Source organism: Mercenaria mercenaria, chromosome 1, assembly GCF_021730395.1.
Source record: "Mercenaria mercenaria strain notata chromosome 1, MADL_Memer_1, whole genome shotgun sequence".
Classification (NCBI taxonomy): domain Eukaryota; kingdom Metazoa; phylum Mollusca; class Bivalvia; order Venerida; family Veneridae; genus Mercenaria; species Mercenaria mercenaria.
The window spans coordinates 8,423,349-8,443,839 of NC_069361.1; the positions used below are offsets into that span (position 1 = coordinate 8,423,349).

Sequence of the window (20,491 nt, forward strand, 5' to 3'; positions counted from 1 at the left end):
ATTAGTCTGAGTTTAAGAACTACATGCAAGACTCCAGTGAAGAAATATTACTAAATGTAATTACAGTTTAAAAGTATCTAAATATGTACCACCGGAGAATTGATTTAAAAGATCATTGGCATTGGTAACTAAGGAAGTAACAAAATAAACTTATAAGAGAGATCACTTGTACCAAAAATTAAACAAACAAAAACAACAAAACAACAACAACAAAACAAACAAATCGGTTTACATGTAAGAAAATAAAGGGTTTCATTAGGCTAAAATAGAAAAATCCTACAATTTATACCTAGAAAACATACCATTGACACAAACACACTTTTTAGTATTTTTTCCTCTAACAAATTAAACATATTAATTAAGAATTACAAACAGGACTCACAAAGTGCCTTCCCCTTTAAAGATCAATTATTAGACTGTTTAAACACTAACCCAGTTAAGGCCAACACAGTGAATAAACAATGTCAATCAGTTTTCGCTAGCAAATCCCCACTTTCATTGAAACATATGTGCATTCAAACGTTAAGATATCCAAATCCTCTGCAACATTGCGAGTATCCCCAGATGCCTATAAGTAACATCCTCTATCAGCAAATCTGGTGTTATAAAGCTTTTTTGATATTTTAAAACAAATGAAATAAAAAAAGTTGAAAACCACAGGTCGCCCAACACGACATAAACGAAAATGTTGTGGGCTAGGTTTGATTGAGCCTGTTCATGGACGGTAGCGGAAATGCAAGCTACCGTCCGCGCCCTGTAGCCCTGGGTTGAGCAGAACTCAACATTTACACGTTATGAGTACCAGAATATAATTTAGAGACATTCGCAGATGTATTCATACAGCGCAGCGGTGCACATAGAACCTTCAATGATGAACAGAGTGCAATTCTATGAAAAGCGACGTATGGTCCTCAGATAAAATAATGGCTTTGCCCTAAACTTGAAAACAATGGGCAGCACTAAACTAACTGGAATTTAGAGAGGGGATCTGTGAGTTATGGAGCCTGTATATCAAATAAACTGCCTAAAGACAAAATTAAAAAGCAGTTACGTCCAACTGTAAACGACTAAACATGCGGTTTGTCTCAAAACAGTTGGGTCGTAACCTCGTTTTATAATTTTACCGAATACAGTTGGAAAATTACCATGACCCAAGATTTTACGAAGTTTGTAAACCACATCCCCATAAAAACGGGTTTTGAAAGGCGAAACCAGTGACCCAGCTAACTATCTGCCAGTCTCTCTCACTTGTATACTCTGTAAAACTCTAGAACATAATGTTTCTTCCCATCTATCCTCACACTTCAACTCACATTATTCTGTATGATCTTCAAATGGTTTTAAAGAGAGGCGTTCTTGCGAAAGCCAGCTGACTGAACTTACAAACTACCTTGTTAACTACATAGATACTGGCAAAAAAGCTGACCTCGTTTTCCTTGACTTTAGTTAGGGATAAGACAATGTAAATCGTCTCAAATTTGTTCACAGTATAAGGCATACTATCATCTAAGACGGTGATTGTTCTACGGAATGACCTGCCATTTTAGAGGTCCGTCAAGGATCTGTTCTTTGGCCTATACGCTTTTTCATTCATATTAATCAGTTTTCCCCCTCTGTTTCGATTATTTTTCTACCTTACTATTAACTCACTTTCCAGATTCTAAATCCGTGCAGCAGTGGGACATGGAATTCAACACTTTAGAATGACAGTCTTATATTACACACCAATGAAAATAAAACGCCATTAAAAATAAATACTATCTTCATGACCAAGTCTTTGAATTTTGTCCCTCATGCTAAATATTTTGGACTGATTTTTTTTCTTCCGACCTAAACTATTACACTCAAGGACAGATGCTGAAAAAACTCCTTGATTCATGAGCGAAACATTAATACCAACTATGAAAAAGTAAAAGAGCTAGAATAAAAGGCCATTGTGTGGCCACATGTACCGTCTGGAACCCTTACAGAAAGATCGTTAAAATAGTTCAAGTTTGATGTTCAAAACGTTATTGCTCCACTCTTGTGGGTGTTAAAGCCAAAAATCAAAGTCTAGCGTCGACTTCCAGCTTTGACTGATTTACGGCATGTTCCAAGACAATAGTGCCAAGAAAGAGTCGCCTTGATACGCGAGATTTGGTAGTATGGTTGGTGATGAATTCTGTCAAATCTTAATTGCTGTATATGAGAAACTGGAGGACCATCAACCAGATGGTGACTATAATTTTGTTCAATATGCACAGTGAATATAGATATGTTACGTCTCTGCTGTAGTGTGTAGTTCATGGAGTATATTTGAAACTGAGCTTACTCGGAGACAATCATTTTTAAGCTGTAAGCTGAATAATCTCCAGTTACTCGACATGGCTGTCAGCATAGAATAACCATACAGTGGACACATGATCGCGTGACTGTTGCTTATGCTGGCGTTGGACATAAATCAAAATTGTGCTTCTCATTTTGCAATGTATTTGGCTGAATCTCAGCATGGTCCTCAACTATTGTAGCTTCAAAGTTACTTAAATGTTCATGATTCGAGAAAAATCACAGGGGAACCTGTAATACCAAGGCAATATTTCTGTTAAACTCGGCGGATATATCTCTTGTTTAAATCCCGGTACATTTCTGTTGAGCACGTACCGATGCTTGTACAAGGTACTGCTCGATAGTTAGTGGAAGAGCTCGCCCGGGAGTTTTTGGTTCTTTAAACTGTGTGAACTTGTTATCTACATGTATATTTTAGAATCACGATGATGTATAAAACTAGTATTTATTGCTGTTTGGCTGACGTGTCTGAATAAGCTCAAAAGGCCATGTGTAACAGATGCGACCGTTTATTTGACTGGAGATTGTCAGTCTAAATAGAAAATAGTTAGATAGATTGATAGATGAATAGACGGTCAGACAAACAAAACAGACAAATAGACAGACAGATAAATAGATAGATAGTGAAATGATTGAAAGGACAACGTTCGTTTGTAAATATCCAAAAATATAACAGAATGTTATGAGATTTTATCGATTTATTTAAATATTGATTTTCACAGGTTCAATGAACATACCCCCGGTATTTAAACTGACTGACCATGTTTTACAGTAGCATGTTAATGTCTTATACTGTACATCCTTTACATGACGAGCGCGTCCAAAGTTGCTTTACATACAAATGCAAACTCTCAAGGCGCAAAATTCATCCTCAAACAGTATAGATACATTTTCTAACGAACTGACCAGAGGGAAAAAGCGGGAGGAAGAAACCCTTAGCCCATCACCACCACCCCGCCCAACAAAAGCATTTTACAGGTCTTAGCTAGATCAAATGTATGTGTCAAATACTTTATACCGATATGATTAAACATATTGATATTAAGATCGAAGTAAAATGTTGCAATATAGTTTATTGATTCAAACTTTTAATATATCAGTTGAAAAAATATAAGTTGTATATGTCATTCAGAATGGGCTGCAATATTCAAAGATGAGAGATACGCTCGAGATGACGGGTATACAAGTTGTTTTGTGGCAGGCGCAATGTCGTACACTAATCCAGTGCTGTCAAAGTAACAGGGCAGTGTAGGATAAAAAAATCTTTAAGTATATGTTGGATTATATGATTGGTGTGCAGAAATTATTTGTTAAAAGGGTTATCAAAACAACGCTCACACTTTCTAAAATAAGTGGAAATTTGGGTTAAAAGTTACCTCTTTTGTACTTAAGTTAAACCTTACCAAGGGAGCATGGGTAAGAAAGAGGTGTTCCAGATAATCTTGGACAATCCGAGCGAGATTTTCTACCCAGATCAGCTAGTGTCAGGTAGAGTGGTCTTACAGCTCTTTGATGACATGAAAATATCAGGTAAATGAAGGACGGGCACCGACATTGACTGATAAATGATTTGTCAATGATAACTAATTCTACTATTTTTACTTCAACCAGAAAAGGGGCCTTCGTGGCCGAGTAGTTAAGATCTCCGACTAGCAAGCACTTGCCCGGGCCCCACCGAATTGGATTCGAGCCTAACTCCGGGCGTTGAATTCTACAAGTGAGAAAGGCATCCAGCTGGCTTACGGAAGGTCGGTGGTTCTACCCAGGTGCCCGCGCGTGATGAAATAATGCATGGAGGGGAACCTGTGGTCTTCCTCTACCATCAAAGCTGGAATGTCGCCATATTACTTGTAATTGTGTCGGTGCGATGTTAACCCTCCACCCACCCACCCCTCCCCGAAAAAAAAACCTTCAGTCAGATGCTTCTTTTAGTATGTACTCCATGAAGATCACAAACGGACTGACACTGCAGTTTAAAGATTTCAGAAGAGACTTGGCCCTAGAAAAAATATTCGCTTTATGATATAATATAATATATCTCAATAATTAAGAAGTACTCATACATGTCTATGTTGAAATTTTGCATTCTCAATTTTCAAATTATAAACAGCCCTTTCGTATATATTTCAGCCATTAACGTCATTTTCAAAGGGTTCGCAAACGTTCGTTGGTCTGAAGGTGGTGGCGACAAGAGGAGAACATACAGCAGCACTGAAAAATACTTTCATACTAAAGTATGTTTATTTGGTAAAGGTGAGCTAAATTTTATTATTTAAGTCTAGTTTTGCACAAAGAAAACACTTTCTATCATCATGAATTCTGCAACATTCTAATAACTAAGGTGAAAAACCATCTTTGAACCAACATTATTTGTATAGTTTTAACCATTTGTAGCAAGTCGGATATTATGTTGACAACTGACAACATCAGGGCCCAGTTGTTCGAAACTTTAACAGACTGTTAAACTAATCGCCTGTTAAATTTTGATTCAAAATACTAGTCTTGGTGGGAAACACTAGTACGATGTTTTAGTGTTACCGTAAAGACGTTTTAGTGTTCATAATCCTTAAGTCACACATTTGTTTTTCTAAGTTTTCTAAATTGTTGAAATATTATGTTAAAAGTTAATCGACTGCAACTGTTTAAAGTTTCGAACAACTGGACCTTGGCCGATTTCGTATCATTGATATTGTAACATATAACTTCATATAAACGACATTCGTTTTATATACATGTACATAAAAATTATATCACAAACAATATTTGGTAGGCTTCCATACTAGCAGACATGGAACAAATAGGTCCGCCGTTATTCCAACCTCTTAAACTGACATACACGTTTCTTGGAAAATTTATATAAAAATTATGTCACAGTACATGACTCCACAGTACTTGTCTCAGTCTGTTAGATAACTAATTTTAAAATAACGTGTTTATTGTGAATGTTGGAGTAAACTACCATCAAAATGAACTCGAACAACACCGGGCTAGGAGCTACTCCTCGTTAAGGTTTTTGGGATGAAATCAAGCTCTTAACTTTACTACAAACTGATAAAATAATTAGCATGTCAAAAATATTGCACCCTCTAAGAATCTTTCTAAACCAAAGTTTATGTCTACCTTCGTACTTAGAAAGAGGTACCAAATTCAGTTTTTGTATAAAGGACATGATACTATGCCTATAGAAGTGTTCAGATGCCATTAATGTAACTCTCATATAAAGTTTCTGGCAAAACTAAATATTCATATGTAACATTGACCTTTCCACTACAGCATAAAGATCATAGAGCGAATATTTTATTTCAGAACAAACTGGTAAAGACGACGTTAAACTGAAGCCGGACAAGTACAGTTATCCTTTCAGTTTCCAGCTGGCTAAGGGGTTACCGTCATCCTACGAGGCAAAGATAGGCCGAGTTCGATATACTTTAAAAGCACACATTGACATACCATGGGCATTTGACAAATATACAAAAAGATTAATTACAGTCGTTAATCTGCTCGATTTAAACGCTATTCCTGGTGCAATGGTAAGGAAAGTCATGGTACAGAGTTGGATTTATTTCTGTATACAAGGAATATGACATGAACACATTCATTATTAGTCTCTTACAGGCGTTTCAAAAGGGGAAGTTTATGGTTTATCCATGTCTGTCAGTCTGTCTATGCATGATATTTTTCGTGAAACTTCTTTTGTATTGAAATGGCAACACACGTGGTTGCTAACGAATTAAATAATATAGTAATATATGACAAAATATAACAAAGTGGCTAACATAAAAAGTACAAAAGTATTTTTCATGAAGCTTAACACATGATTAGGTACCCACTCCGTGCATTATTTCATCACAGCTGAGCACCTGGGTAGAACAACCGACCTTCCGTAAGCCAGCTGGATGGCTTCCTCACATGAAGAATTCAACACCCCGAGTGAGGCTCCAAGCCACATCGGTGAGAGGCAAGTGATTTGAAGTCAGCGACCTTAACCACTCGGCCACGGAGGTCCCTCCACCCATAATGAAATACCCTTTTGTACCTGGGAGATTTCAGTATTTCCGCAAAACGTCCTCGACCGGAAGGTAAGACTGCTAAAGTATTTACAGGAATGCGAATCGCTTCAAATACAGCTTCAGTGTAACTACTGCTTGAACACAGTAAATGTTTAGATGATTGGAATTAACGCATCAGAAGTAGTGATTTATTTATAGTTCTGAACGTTTTTGTCTTCAGTCTGTACATGTATATTATAGAATGGGTCATCAAAAACTGACGAGAAGACCCTTTGCTGTTTATGTTGCAAGTCCGATCCTATCACAGCCACCGTCATGTTGGACAGGACAGGATATGTACCGGGAGAGTCAGTCGTCTTCCGGGCGGAAATCAACAACAGAAGTGACAGAGAAATGACATGCAGCTCCGCCAAACTTGTTATGGTATGTACAACAGGCCATGGAAATACTTAGAATGTTAAGATATCTATATTTTTCTATATATATTTTTGATATTTCTGATCCAGTACCATTTGTGTATGGAACTTACGGCAGAGTCAATCAAAGAAAAATGTGATTTTACATACACTATTTTTTATAACATAGACACGCTTACTTGTTTTGTAGTGACTGTTCTTTTTTTTCAAGTATGAAATTTAATATCTTTAGGAGAGTTAAAATGAGACATTCTGCCCAAAGAAAATGTTGTTGAGCTCGACATAGCATTATTTTAGAACTTATGTCTGAATATTCGGAACAAAACAGCTAACCATTTGGGACCAATGTTACAAAATTACTGAAAGTACTTTCTTGAAATTAAGCATACTCTTAGAACAATATGTTGTTGATCGTGTAAGAAAGCTTTGACAAAATCAAACAAAAACATCGTATAGACTTACTTTACGACTACAACGCATTTTTGCCGCGTTTCTAGGATTTGCAGTAAATGCCAATGTGTTGTATACCTTTGGAAACGCACAAAAATAAAGTTAATGGTTCAGACATATAGCGCCGAAAGTCATTGTCCTCAACATTGTATTGTATAGCGTTGTATGTATTTCAGCTAGTTTTGTATCATGCAACGTCCAAGACAAAGAAAGTAAATAACGTTCTCTTTGAGCTGAAGCACGGGAAAATTGATGGCGGTGGCACGGATATTTGGATGAACGAAAAACTGCACATACCGCCTGTACCCCCGTCTTATCTCCAAGGCTGTAACATTATAGATATCAGATATTATGTGATGGTTAGTATTCATTTTACTTTCTGTTCCATGGTTGATGTCTTTTTGCTTGTACTTGGCATTATAAAAAGAAAGCCTATCGATACTATAAATTAACCCTTACCTTGCTAAATTTCTATAATGAACTTGTCCATCTTCCAATTTGGACGATACCATTAACTGTTAAAAGGGATGCTTACCAAAAAAAAACACTGGCTGAATAGCGAACACTGCAGATCAGATGTGCAGGCTGATCATTATCTACACTAGTCTCAAAGGCAGAATCAATCGTGACCAGCATGGTAAGGGTTGATACCATCGTTTCACAGGCAAGATATATAATATATGTATACAAGTAACATGGGGTCTGCTAAACCGGGCTTCACATTTGCCTTCATTCAGACAGGATTCCATAAGCCTTATAAACAGTAAAGTGAAGTTTTGTTATCAAGCAAGATTTAACCTAGAAAAATATGTTTTGACATAGTGATTTTTATTTTTAAGATCACGGTGGATCCGTCTGGCGCTGGCTTTGATCTTAATGTTCCACTTGAAGTTGTGATTGGCAGCATTCCACTATCGTCCATTGCTGAACAACACGGCATGGTGCTACCACAGCAACCCCAGGCTACACTTCTACAACCGTCACCCGGAGCACCAAAAGGCATTTACAGTGCCACCGCCATGCCAACAAACTTACGTAAGATATTACATAAACATTTCACATATAACATATTACAACCATTCGTTTTCAGATTTATTCTGTCAAAACAGATATTGGGTAAATCTACATACAACGACACGCATATTAATTTTAAAACCTTATTTCGATTATTTGCATTACTTAAGACTACTTTCAGAGATTAGGGAAAATACAGCGGACTAAAACCAAAAAAAAAACATTCCTTCGCTAAAACATCTTTTGACTTTAGTTTGCTTAAATAAACAAGAAAATAAAAGATGTAGTATAGCGACACAAGACATAGCTTTTCACAAGCCGTATTAGACAATATACCAGCCAATCTGGCATTGTTAAATTAGCACGTTAACGTAACGGCCTCGTAGGTAGCATATGCAAACTTACGGAATACTAGCTATTTGACACTCTTCTGACGCTTCTGTAAGTTCATTCGAAGAACATTAGAGAAGACAGTTTTTAATTAATTCAAGATTTTTTCACAACCTAGTAGAATAAGTATAAACAAAATAACACAATGTTATTTTCAGCTCAAGCTACGCTGGTAGAGAGTGCCATGGGTCGTGTTAACACAACGGAAGATGATGACACCAAGGAGACAACAGGCAACACAGACTTTGCTCCAGTCTACACATATTATAACTGGGATAAACCAGACCCTAAAAATACATTCACTGTGCAGTGTCAGTAACATTTTCAATTAAACGGTTGAAAACCATCGATTTAGGGTCATGCTCTGTAATAACCTGCATAACTACATACATAAATAGATTAATTTAATTTGTACCAATATCTTTTTTATTTCAAGCTGCTTTTATGCTATACTTACACAAGAGAAATTCTGATCATTTGTGAACAACGCACTATCAGACACAATAAAAGACCAGCAAGGTTTACACACGTGTCTTTTACCATTAAAAATATACAGATTTGTCAATATCAAAGCTGATATGCTTGAAAGACATTATGATTTTGAGAAACATGGCTTCAGAATCTAACAGCAATATCTTAAAGAAACACCTCGTACAAAAATTCAGCCGATCAATCAACTTTAGTAGCTATAGCAAAATTTGGTCAATGGAATGTTGTTGAGATCATTCAGATTTGATGCCATTTTGAGCCGCCGGTTCAGGTGAACTGTCTTGTAAAATATCTTTATTCAAATGACCAGTTACTCTGCAAAGGAACCAGTCAGTCAGGGTCTCTGGCAGGTATGGATACACAGTCGCTAAAACCTGGAACAGATAACAGGAACAAAAATTGGTCGTTACTTCTGTTGTTGTTATTTAGTTCTGTATGTGTTTAGCACTTTTTGATATGACCAATATGTTTTAAAACAATCTTTAAATTTCTCCAGGAAGTTGTATTTTAATGCGATCTTTCTGCACACTGTCTAAAACATCGATTATTTTTAACGTGCGTCATACAAATAACATTATAATTTAAAACAAGTGCATTTTCTCTTGCATAATTTATTTATATTTTAACTTATAGGATTTAGTCGTATCTTATCTTGGTATTTTCAAAATTGTTGCCTTACCACTATAAGATCTACAGGAAATGGGCCACCATGCACAGCGTATCTGCACTCCGGGGCTGAACTAGTTATGGCATCGACCACAGCGTCTATAACGCCATCCGGGCTCTTGGCGGCCAGTTTCTGGCGTAATTGTGCGATGGTATCTATCTGGTGCTTGAGGTATTTCTTTGAGTATACCGACTTCACCTCCTCTGTTTTACTCGCCCAAACCTCGTTGATTTGTTTGTAATGACGGGCGATCTGAGGAAAAACAATACTTTAGTGACTGCTGGTTCTCAATGTTTACTCTGGTTAGTATCAACATGAAAGTGAATGTGTCTAGCAAATACCAGAGGCGGTAAAATCAGATATATGAGGTATTACTTAGATTTCATTATTTTAAAGAAGAGTCGGCGGACACCAATATCCGCAACAGGTGGTAATTTCTTACAGTGCAGTTTGTGCATTTGAAACAGTTCCGGATAAGAATTATTGCTTTATCAAGAACTTACTAAAGATATTCAGGCTATATTAACAGTAAACTTACATTTTGTTCGCTGTGAATGTCAGTGTTTCCTCCAAACATGGCGGGCTCAATGATAGCGACCTTGACCCCGAATTTTCTCATCTCCATGCGCAGAGAGTCGCTAACACATTCTATCCCATATTTTGAAGCATTGTATGCAGCGGCACACGGCCAGGTAAATCTTCCATTTATACTGGACATGTTCACCACACGACCTGTTAATTTAAACGCATGATGATAGAAACTGTAACATACAGTATGTATTGTTTTGCCTTGTCTGCTCATTTTATTGAATATTTACTGAAAAATAAGTTATCGAACAGTGTCACTCTGTAACCCGAAATATTTTCCAGACTTTAAATTCTGTTGTCGCTCTTATTATGGACTCGAGTTCATAAGCGCTAATTATGGAGCGCTAATTATAGGCTGAATTCATAAACAGCTGTGGTGTTACCTAACGGAATGTAGCTATACAATTTCATTTTTAAGATATTTACGTAATTGATTTGTAATTGGAATACTGACCTTGCGATTTGCGTATAAGAGGCAGGAACTCTTGTGTAAGTCTGACCATCCCGAACAAATTGACGTCTGCTAGGAATTTGAAGGTTTCTACTGGGCACATCTCGACATCGCCGTGTCCATACACTCCAGCGTTGTTGAAAAGCGCCCATAGTTCTGAAATACATTTTAAATAAGATACTCGGACTGAAAAAAACTGCAGGTTTGTAACACTATGAAACTAATGTCAATTGTATAGATTGTTTACGAGAAACAAAAATAAAAAAGAATGTTATAACAGAGGTGCAATTATCAATAATTTAAATGTCGAAACATTTTTTTGTCAAAACTGTTTCAAAGCAAATATGTGTAACGTTGTCACAGTTCTAGTTCTTTTAGCACATCTGAACTGATAACTGTATCTACTGATCTTAATACATGTCAGATATTATATTTTTAAATATCATTTATGAATATATAATGAGGCAATGCGCGCTTTCTACGACTGCAGCCACACTAAGGTTGAACACCACTTAATCAGTCTATTCTTATTTCAATTAGAATCAATTTACGTGTTAACGCCAATTCCGGCATTCCTAGAATATCAGATTTGCGGAGACTATATCCCCATCAAGAATTATAAAATTAAATAACAAGAGTGCCATAATGTCACAATATACGCCCGTCACAGCAAATTTCTTTACTCTAGCACCTGTATTTGCAAATGGAATTTTAATTTTGTGGTTGTTTAGTAATCATTGTAAGTCATTTGTTTTTCTAAGTCCACAAAAAACTCCTTACCAGGTAGAGATACCTTAAAATACACCTAAAATTTGAAAGTAACATCTATGTTGTACCACAGAAAAGTGGTCTTGTTTCTTTCCCTACGGTCAATTGTAAAAAAGTTACAATATAAGTTATTTATAGTAACAACTAAGGGAAGATAATCTTAAAAAAAAAAAAAAAAAAAAAATCCAAAAAAAAAATTGTTAGTCCACAAAAAAATCTTTACCAGGTAGAGATTGGTCAAAATACACCTCATAATTGGATGAAGCATGCATGTTGTACTACAGAAAAGTGGTCTCGATTTCTCCCTACGACTAGTAATGAAAAAGTTACAATATAAGCTATTTACAGTAACAACAAAGGGAAGTAATTCTAAAGAAGGGAACTGCGCATGACACTTTGTCTCATGATGGTGTATAATTGTGCCAAGTTACATCAAAATCCCTCCATGCATGAAGAAGAAATGCTTCGGACAAAGTCATTCTTGTATCTGACCTTTGGCCTCTAAGTGTGACCTTGACCTTTGACCTAGGGACCTGGTTCTTGCGCATGACACTCCGCCTCGTAGTGATGAACATTTGTGCAAAGTTATATCAAAATCCCTCCATGCATGAAGAAGAAATGCTCCGGACAAGGTTTTTATTCTTGTATCCTTTGACCTCTAAGTGTGACCTTGACCTTAGACCTAGGGACCTGGTTCTTGTGCATGACACTCCGCCTCGTGGTGGTGAACATTTGTACCAAGTTATATCAAAATCCCTCCATGCATGAAGAAGATAAGCACCGGACAAAGTTTCCTTTCTTGTATCCTTTGACCTCTAAGTGTGACCTTGACCTTAGACCTAGGGACCTGGTTCTTGCGCATGACACTCCGTCTCATGATGATGAACAATTGTGCCAACTTTCATCAAAATCCCTCCATGCATGAAGAAGATATGCTCCTGACAAAGTCATTCTTGAATTTGACCTTTGACCTCTAAGTGTGACCTTGACCTTAGACCTAGGGACCTGGTTCTTGCGCATGACACTCCGTCTCATGATGGTGAACAACTGTGCCAAGTTTCATCAAAATCCCTTCATGCATGTAGAAGATATGCTCCGGACAATGTCTGTGGACGCCGCCCGCCCGCCCGCCAGGGGCGTTCCCATAATACGTCTTGTTTTTTCAAACGGGCGTATAAAAAGAGGTGTAAGCTTTCGCTTCATTTACTATAACCCAATATTTAACTCGTTTTCGTATCTTTTAGAATCACTTTTCTGGACCTTAATTTCTTACTTAATATGCTTGTCTCTATTAAAACACGCTTACGATAGATCAACGTCACGTTAACGTGCGTTAACGTCAAAGTTTTTGCTGCGACCAAGAAAGAGCGCTACTATATTTTATCTACTGTTTCAGATCAAGGGCATATTAAAATCGAAAAAAAAATATAGCAAAGCCGTGTTTTATCACTATTTATACACCCGGACGGTACGTTGTACAAATAATTTCACTAGGGCTGCGCCCTTGTGAAATTATTACGCCCGACTTATAACCGTCCATCGTGCATAAATAGTGTTAAAACACTCTTTTGCTATAAATTATGTCTTAAATAAAACACAAACCAAGGTTTTCAAGGTGCTCTCTGACGTAATTTCCGGCGGAAGAGACACTTTTCTCATCTGTCACGTCAAGGGCAATAATATGGAGTTTGTCCGAGCATTTTTTCTTCAAATTATTAGCACCGTCACCACTTTCATTCAAACAACCTGCAAACACTACGTAGCCTTCTTTGTCCATTTTCTCTGCTACCATATGTCCGAAACCTAAAAACGTAAAAAGATGTTGTGCGGCGTATAGGCTACATACATGCATGCAAAAACAAAGAACACAAATTAAAATGACATGGGCGTAGGAGCGAGTTTAACTTTTGGAGCGAGTTTAACTTTTGGGGGGGGGGGGGGGGGGGGGGGGGGTTAGCGGCAAAGTATCCTCGGTGCATTATTCGTGACAAAGACTCAAAGCCTTGTACAGGGATTAATTGGGCCTATGGCCCCTCAAACCTTTATGTTTTAGCAATCATTGATTGTTCTAATTAAGTGTGCCATTTTTTACATTCTTCTGTTGAAGCCCTGGACATACAATCAATTAGCACTGCATTTGTCTAATTGTGGTATAAAGTTGCGGAAATATCATTTCCCTTGAATGGACAATGAAAAACAAAAAAATACATAACGTTTACATGCGTATTTTATTAAACAGGCTTAATAGTTAGGCCTACATTGATTTTGCAGACGCTCAAACCGGAACTGTAGTGATTGCGCTCAATGATATATTATTTTTATAAAATGTAAACAATTCTTGGCGTGGCGCGTACAGATTTCAGTACTCACACTACGGAAAGATACATTTTTAGTCAGAATACAAGGGAAGGCCAAATGCAAATCACAAATCAGGTTGAAAAGAATTATATGATGCTAAGTAAATGTTATATTAGACTGCAATTTATATCTCTTTTCCAAAATATTCGGGGGGCCAAACAAACTTTGCCCCCCCCCCTCTCCTAGCTTTGGGGGGGGGGGGGGGGCTGGCCCCCGCTGCCCCCCCCCCCCCCCCGCTCCTACGCCTATGAATGATATGTACTGGGCTAATAAAACAAAGGAGGATTAAAAAAAATGTGGTGTAGCAGACAACTGGTCACTCGTCACAGATGTTGCGAAATATTATAATATTCTATTAGAAAATATCTCTTATCATTTGAATTATTTAAATTAGGCAGAGAGTATAAGCGATGAAACAAGAGATTTCATGGAAATTATCAGCTTACTGCATTTTCATTTTTAGGTTGACAGATACGGACACTGAATATGCAGATTGCAACTTGTTTGAGTTGGGGAGTTTGAAAGTTAATGTAAGGTATGAAAATTATTTAAACCTACCGGAATCACAACCGGAAATAAACACAGCCTTCCCGTCAGCTGGTAGTTTGGACTTCTTCCGGTTTCTAATCACTCGCAGCAACATGTAAATGACGAGTACTCCGAAAAAGTAGTTCTCCAGATCACCTCGGAAAGAAACAACTGGCACAAATAGTAACGTGCACAGGAAAGCAATCTCGTAGAATTGCAAGGGTAACAGGTCTCCAAGAGACATATTTATCTGAAAAGAAGATTGAATGTGTATTAGAGTGGTTAACAATCACCCAAAATTCTATAAGAAGATACTAAATGCTTTTACTGACCAACGTCAACGTTACATACGTTTAAAAAAAGTTGCTATTTAAGGTCTGAAAAAGTCAATGGCTTACCTGGTAATAATTCCAAACGCACACTTCTTAAATATTACAAAACACACAGTGTAAGGCTCGATTTAATGGAAGTCCACACTCTCACATTTCCTATATGAAAATGATAGCAATCGGATACAATCGGAATCACGCTTTACTGAATCTTCTGTCAAAATACTTAACATCGATGTAGATTTTGCATTCAGTCAGCTATTTTATCACCATCTACCAAACAAAACGCGAACAAAAGATCATGTAAGATTACACACTTTTTCGCAGACAACTGTAACTAAATTAAGTGTCATCCTATATAAAGTGGTAAATTTCACATAAGCCCTGTGGCGATTTCTGGTCTATTAAAGCTTGAAATATACGCTGTAATACCTTGAGGCGCGTATGTCAACATTAGAAAGAACACATGCAGATGGATTTTCGAGATTAGCTGAAATTTTACATTAAACATGTGCGGTATGCGAAAGAACAAATAAACAGAAAACATATGATGTACGTACTCTGTCGACCTTTAAGCCAATAAATAACTGTGTACACTTAGTGCCTCCGTAGCAGAAATCAATATAGCCACCATACACCATCAGCATGATAATAAAATCTTACACCTAAGTGATTTCGTAGAGTCATTTCTGTCGAGATATAAGGGATCAGCACCACCAACCAACAACAGGAGATGCATTGAAAACAATGTAAAAATGATGCATACTTGTACAATTTATAAATTATGTACTGTGACTCAAGTACAAGGAAATTAAATTAAAAATTCCGGTGGTTTTTTTGAAGTCATTATTAATGCACCTTTATCTTAACTTAAAGGTCGCAAGACAATATTGACAGTAATGCCCTAGTACATGTAAATCTTCGAAAGAAAACACAACGAGTTAAAATACTCGGCTCATGCCATCAACGGTCGTGAACATTTGCGTTCATAAACCTTGCACCGGGTGATAATGTGCCGATGATATTTGAGAACCATATAATACTTATTGCGGCTCTAAGGGCTCTTGAGATTTTCACATACCCTTATAGCCGGTGAGATTTGTGTAAATCTTAATAAATTATATGACATTAGATATGCAAATTTATTTAGAAAATCCGGCTCTTCTCGTCGAAAAAAAAACTACCATAAACGGCTATACAGGATTTCAGGTACTTGATAATGATCGCGGTGATATATCATACCTATAACTTCCTCCATATCTTATTTGATCATTACACGCTGTATAAAGAGAGTGTATCCTTTTTAGTGTATAAGTAGGGTTTCATTTTTTTTTTCAATAAATTTGTGCTGCCAAAATTCAGAACATTGCGTACAGAATTTAGTTGTATACGTTTAAAACGTCCTCTAGAGTTTTCCTAGCAGTTTCAAGCACACATTTAAATTTTCTATATATATGTAAGGATTTTTTTTTAATAATATTGACCTCTCTAATGTTACGTTATGACATCAAGTATATAATGTACTTTAAAGCGTCACAGATCTGGGATTTCTTTCTAGTCTTATACTTATCAATTTCTTATGGGGTCACAACCTTGTAAAATAGTGAGCGGGTGGATACTCGACCACTTGCGTGTCCGTAAATTGTGCCAACATCACTCTTGTTCATGCCTTGACTGCTCAAACTGTTGGACATTATTTCTGTTCATCAGAAAATTCCAGAATATATGGGGTGCGGTGGTCGACTGGCTATAGTGTTTGCTGCTCAATCTCGTGATCGTGAGTTAGAGTCCCGCTGGGATCATAACCATACCGCATTTACTGGTTTTCAAACGATGCGAACTCGAGTGATTCAAATACGTTTAAAGCTTTCATTACAATCGAACTAAAATAATTTAGTATAAAATAGACTTCAACTAGTTGTACTGACTACAATGCAAGCATACTGCTGGCCTAGTATTGTGACTATTAACGAGGATTTCCAACAAGAGCTGTCACTCGGCTGTTCCGACGCTAAGATAGTGAAATAGGGCACATCTGATGAAGCTGGAGTGTTTAATAACTCAAATGTGGATGATAACAATGGAAAATAGTGAAAGTCAATCTTTTAAGTATTAGTAACTGTTAAACAATAGAAATATGATGAAAAAGACACAAAATTAAACTAAAATTTTAAGTAGATGGGGGAAATGATTCATGAAATATTTGTGCTAGTGTGGACCTTGTATCATTTGATCAAAATGATGGTGCGGAAGGACTATTTCCGGTCGCAGGCCGGTATTGATTTCACCTTCCGGCTATTCCTGTAAATATCTGGGGCGAAGGTCAGTTAACAGCCGATTAAAAATTTGATTGGTGGATGAAAAAATTCACAGGTTTTCTAATGGAACAGATATTTTCCTAAGGGGTATGCATGTGCTCTGAGCTGTATCGTTATACAGTATAATCCGTTGCAAGACCACAGGAGCCCGGAGTCATGATCATATTTTTCCTGCGCGGTTTTGCCTTTATATCGTGCATGACCGAAGGACCAAACTCGAAGCATATGGTCTTATTTTGCCCAAATCGTAACTTTCATAAATTACCGTCAAGGTGCCGGTGTTTTTTTTAGTATTCCCGAGTTTGTGAGTAATTTTTAAAAGTTGAGATTTTTAGTAAAAGTTTCCTAGATTGATTAATATAATTATGATGTAAAATATGTGTTCTGTTAAGGATGTACGAGCATTTTTTCAGGATATCCGCCATTTTGAAAAATGTTTCTTCGAATATTGCTTTCTTACAAAAGTTTTGCCAAAAAATAATGCTAAATAATTAAAATATGGCAAATAATGTACCATTTAACCAAATATATTATGATTTTTGTGAGAAAAAAATTTTTCACCCTTATTTTTGGCTGGCATTTGCCGAAAATTGACGTAAGATTTACAATGGGGTAGGGGTAGGTAATTTCAAATATCTATTAAAGTAGATCAGGTTTGGTTTTGATATTTTTCTGACTGATACATATAATGTTAAGCTATAAATAAAATAAAAGTTTTCAAGATAGCACTTTATATTATCTAGAAAATATAAATTTAAACAAAAAGAACAAAAAATATCAAAATTCACCACTTTTTAACAGTTTTTTTCTTAATAAATCTCTTAGATGCATGGTGACCCCAACTTTTTTTCTTTCCATTTTGAAGCATTTTTGTGTGTCATTAATGCTGCAAAATATTTTGAAAATCTAAACGTCAGATTTTTTTTTGTAGATCTAAATACGTTTTTTCCATTGAAAATAAAGTGGGTGGGGTAATTATGTCAACATGTAAAAATTAAAGAGATTTGTTAGTGACATTTATGCTTATATAATACTGACATCACCATATATTCATGTTAACCTGTAAGACCTGAAATCCCTATAAGATTAAGTAGGATATTATATGTTTTATAAAGTACCAACATTTTTTCAATTTAACAAAATTTTAGAAATGCGTAAACAGTAGGTGAAGAAAATACTCTATAAAATTAAAACGAGTTCGGTGACCTATGCTTTTTCTGCTCTTGTTTGTCTGAGAAACTAATGTTCTTCAAGCTCACATGGTATGAAAAATTTCTTAACGTTAGAAAAAATTCGCTCGTACATCCTTTTGTTTTGCTTTATAAATACTAGTACCCGATCGTATGTAAAAGTGCAGAGTGCCTGCACGTTTAATAGCTTTAAGTGTGCATTGACTAATGCGGCTGTGTATCCTTTTTAAAGATATTTCTTGTTTTATTTTGAATCCAATCCATTAAGCAGTGAAAAAGATACAGTGAAAATGCATCAAAACTAACTTGAAATTTTGACTTAATTGGGGACACGATGTATTTAATTGAAACAAGAGTTGTTTCATATGATGGGTGAACTATTTTTTCTTGTATGAATCAAATCCATTTAGTAACAACCAAAAGTGAGTGAAAGTGCTTCAAAACTTTAGCCTTAAATTTAAAGTAAAAAGTGGAGATAATTCATGAAAAAGTGGTGTGGGAGTAATGGCACTTCTGTCATATGATGTTGGTGATGATATGAAACAGTTACAAGTGTAAATCAAATCCTTTCTGTAAAAATAGAGATATAGTGAAAAATATCATAATTAATCTCAAATTCTTATGTAAAAAAGGGGATATTATTCCTTAACAGTTGATGCCAGATTTAGACCTTGTGTCATATAATGATGCATGTGATGGTGTGTAACTACTATTTTAAAATCAAATAAAGCCATTTAGTTTTAACAAAGGTAGAGAGAAAGTGCGCCAAATATTTAACCTGAAATTTTAAGTAAAAAGGGGGCATAACTGATGAAATATTGTTGCCAGAAATATAGCCGTTATGTAGAGATGGTATCTACCCAAATAAATCAAAGGGGGACAACTCTGAATTGATCAATAAACTGTAGCCAACATTAAACATTGATCAAAAGTGAAAGAAGAATCAGATAGGTCCCTTTTCAAACAACTTATCAGGCAGACAAAATATGACCTAATTTGTTTAAATACCTTTGTATTAAATATACAATATGCACGCTTTTCTCATGGCTTACACTGACAGTTATTTTGAAAGTTGTAGTGAGGCCCTGATAGAAAGTTTAGTAATACATGAAGATTATATAGAATAATGCATACATTCCTTTGAAGAAAATTAACGACATTAAGAAACGTTATTAAGTTTTGATCTTTTAGCCAAAGATGTTTATTTTTTATTTATTGTTCTCAATGGTGATACATTGGTTTACACAACATTTATATATCAAAATGTAAAATGTATATATCCAACAATGAGAAATAACAAAAAAAGTTAAATTGATAACACAAAAATTCATTGCCGTCAAATATAATTACAATGTTTTAAGGTAGTGGTTGTAGTTACTACATGTTAAGGTAGCTGACAAGTATTGACTCTATGTAATGCATTTTAAGCAATTCTCAATTTAAACATTCTCTGGAGGGAACTAGCACGATCATTTGCTTTCCTTGAAAAACGAATAAATGCTGAAAAAGCATATGGAGATTACTCTATTTGATGATTTTCGTTACAGGTCAACTACCCTAAACAAACTAAAAGGTGTTTTATTTATTGTTGAAAAAAAGTAATCGGATAATTTTAGATATCAACATTAATTTAAAACTTATTCTGTTTACACAACTTGAAACAATTTTTTTGTTGGGGCCTCTCATTTACAAATATATCAACAATTATCACCTGAATTGAGTGCATTCATGAGTGGAAAATATTGATGGTAAAATAGTGTAGGTGTTTATTTACAATATAAAATCTTTAATAACTTCTTTAAGGTATATTTTTGGTATGGTTTTGGTAAGCTTATAATAAAGAGCATGTCATTCTCTTTCACTCAGAATTTTTTTCAAGCGTATTAGACTCTTGGCTAGTCTTGAAATTTGACTTTTTTAAAAGACAAAAGGAAGTTCAGTATAGGCTCTTTCAAAATGTTGAAAGTAGAGTAAACTTACCTTATTCTCTATTGAATTTATTTAGCTGTGGGGGCTTTTGATATAGACTATAATTGGGGAAGTCCTAAAATCTTTGAAGAACGGTCAATACAAGAGTTGTCCATTTTGCTTCAGATATTTTGAAAAAGTCATTTTTTAGATATCAAATATTTCTATTTTTGACACGGAGAAGAGGAAAACCATAAATATATTTAGAAAATTGGTGTACTTAGCTATCATT

General features: G+C 35.8%; 3 protein-coding genes across 6 annotated transcripts in view; 2 read left to right on the forward strand and 1 right to left on the reverse strand.

Moving 5' to 3' along the window:
- Positions 1-20,491, forward strand: part of LOC123545048 (uncharacterized) — a 550,315-nt gene that overhangs the window by 170,143 nt on the left and 359,681 nt on the right. The gene's annotated exons all lie outside the window — the stretch shown is intronic.
- On the forward strand, positions 3,485-9,019 carry LOC123545046 (arrestin domain-containing protein 3-like). Of its 2 annotated transcripts, none has more exons than XM_045331289.2 (7): positions 3,485-3,855; positions 4,456-4,578; positions 5,632-5,855; positions 6,576-6,758; positions 7,378-7,560; positions 8,041-8,236; positions 8,764-9,019. In XM_045331289.2, the coding sequence occupies exons 1-7, from the start codon at positions 3,738-3,740 to the stop codon at positions 8,922-8,924; spliced, it is 1,188 nt and encodes a 395-aa protein (XP_045187224.2). In that variant the 5' UTR covers positions 3,485-3,737; the 3' UTR covers positions 8,925-9,019. The 2 variants fall into 2 exon arrangements, with proteins under 2 accessions (XP_045187224.2, XP_045187225.2); XM_045331290.2 differs by having other exon boundaries at positions 3,485-3,813.
- Positions 8,281-15,551, reverse strand: LOC123545045 (retinol dehydrogenase 16-like). Of its 3 annotated transcripts, XM_045331288.2 has the most exons (8): positions 15,344-15,494; positions 14,853-14,942; positions 14,485-14,704; positions 13,171-13,371; positions 10,804-10,956; positions 10,300-10,493; positions 9,774-10,013; positions 8,281-9,468 (listed from the first exon to the last, which is right to left on the reverse strand). In XM_045331288.2, the coding sequence occupies exons 3-8, from the start codon at positions 14,696-14,698 to the stop codon at positions 9,328-9,330; spliced, it is 1,143 nt and encodes a 380-aa protein (XP_045187223.1). In that variant the 5' UTR covers positions 14,699-14,704; positions 14,853-14,942; positions 15,344-15,494; the 3' UTR covers positions 8,281-9,327. The 3 variants fall into 3 exon arrangements, with proteins under 3 accessions (XP_045187223.1, XP_045187221.1, XP_045187222.1); XM_045331286.2 differs by lacking the exon at positions 14,853-14,942 and having other exon boundaries at positions 15,344-15,551; XM_045331287.2 differs by lacking the exon at positions 15,344-15,494 and having other exon boundaries at positions 14,853-15,231.

What these genes read in the sequence shown, in the direction of transcription:
- LOC123545046 (XM_045331289.2), top strand. Translation starts at nt 3,738, where the DNA reads ATGGGTAAGAAAGAGGTGTTCCAGATAATCTTGGACAATCCGAGCGAG. An exon ending in AGTATGTTTATTTGGTAAAG is followed by an intron (nt 4,579 to 5,631) that starts GTGAGCTAAATT and finishes ATTTTATTTCAG; the next exon opens with AACAAACTGGTAAAGACGAC. An exon ending in ACGCTATTCCTGGTGCAATG is followed by an intron (nt 5,856 to 6,575) that starts GTAAGGAAAGTC and finishes TGTATATTATAG; the next exon opens with AATGGGTCATCAAAAACTGA.
- LOC123545045 (XM_045331286.2), bottom strand. Translation starts at nt 15,430, where the DNA reads ATGCTGATGGTGTATGGTGGCTATATTGATTTCTGCTACGGAGGCACT. An exon ending in TATTTCCGGTTGTGATTCCG is followed by an intron (nt 13,372 to 14,484) that starts GTAGGTTTAAAT and finishes TTACGTTTTTAG; the next exon opens with GTTTCGGACATATGGTAGCA. An exon ending in ACATTCACAGCGAACAAAAT is followed by an intron (nt 10,014 to 10,299) that starts GTAAGTTTACTG and finishes GTTTTTCCTCAG; the next exon opens with ATCGCCCGTCATTACAAACA.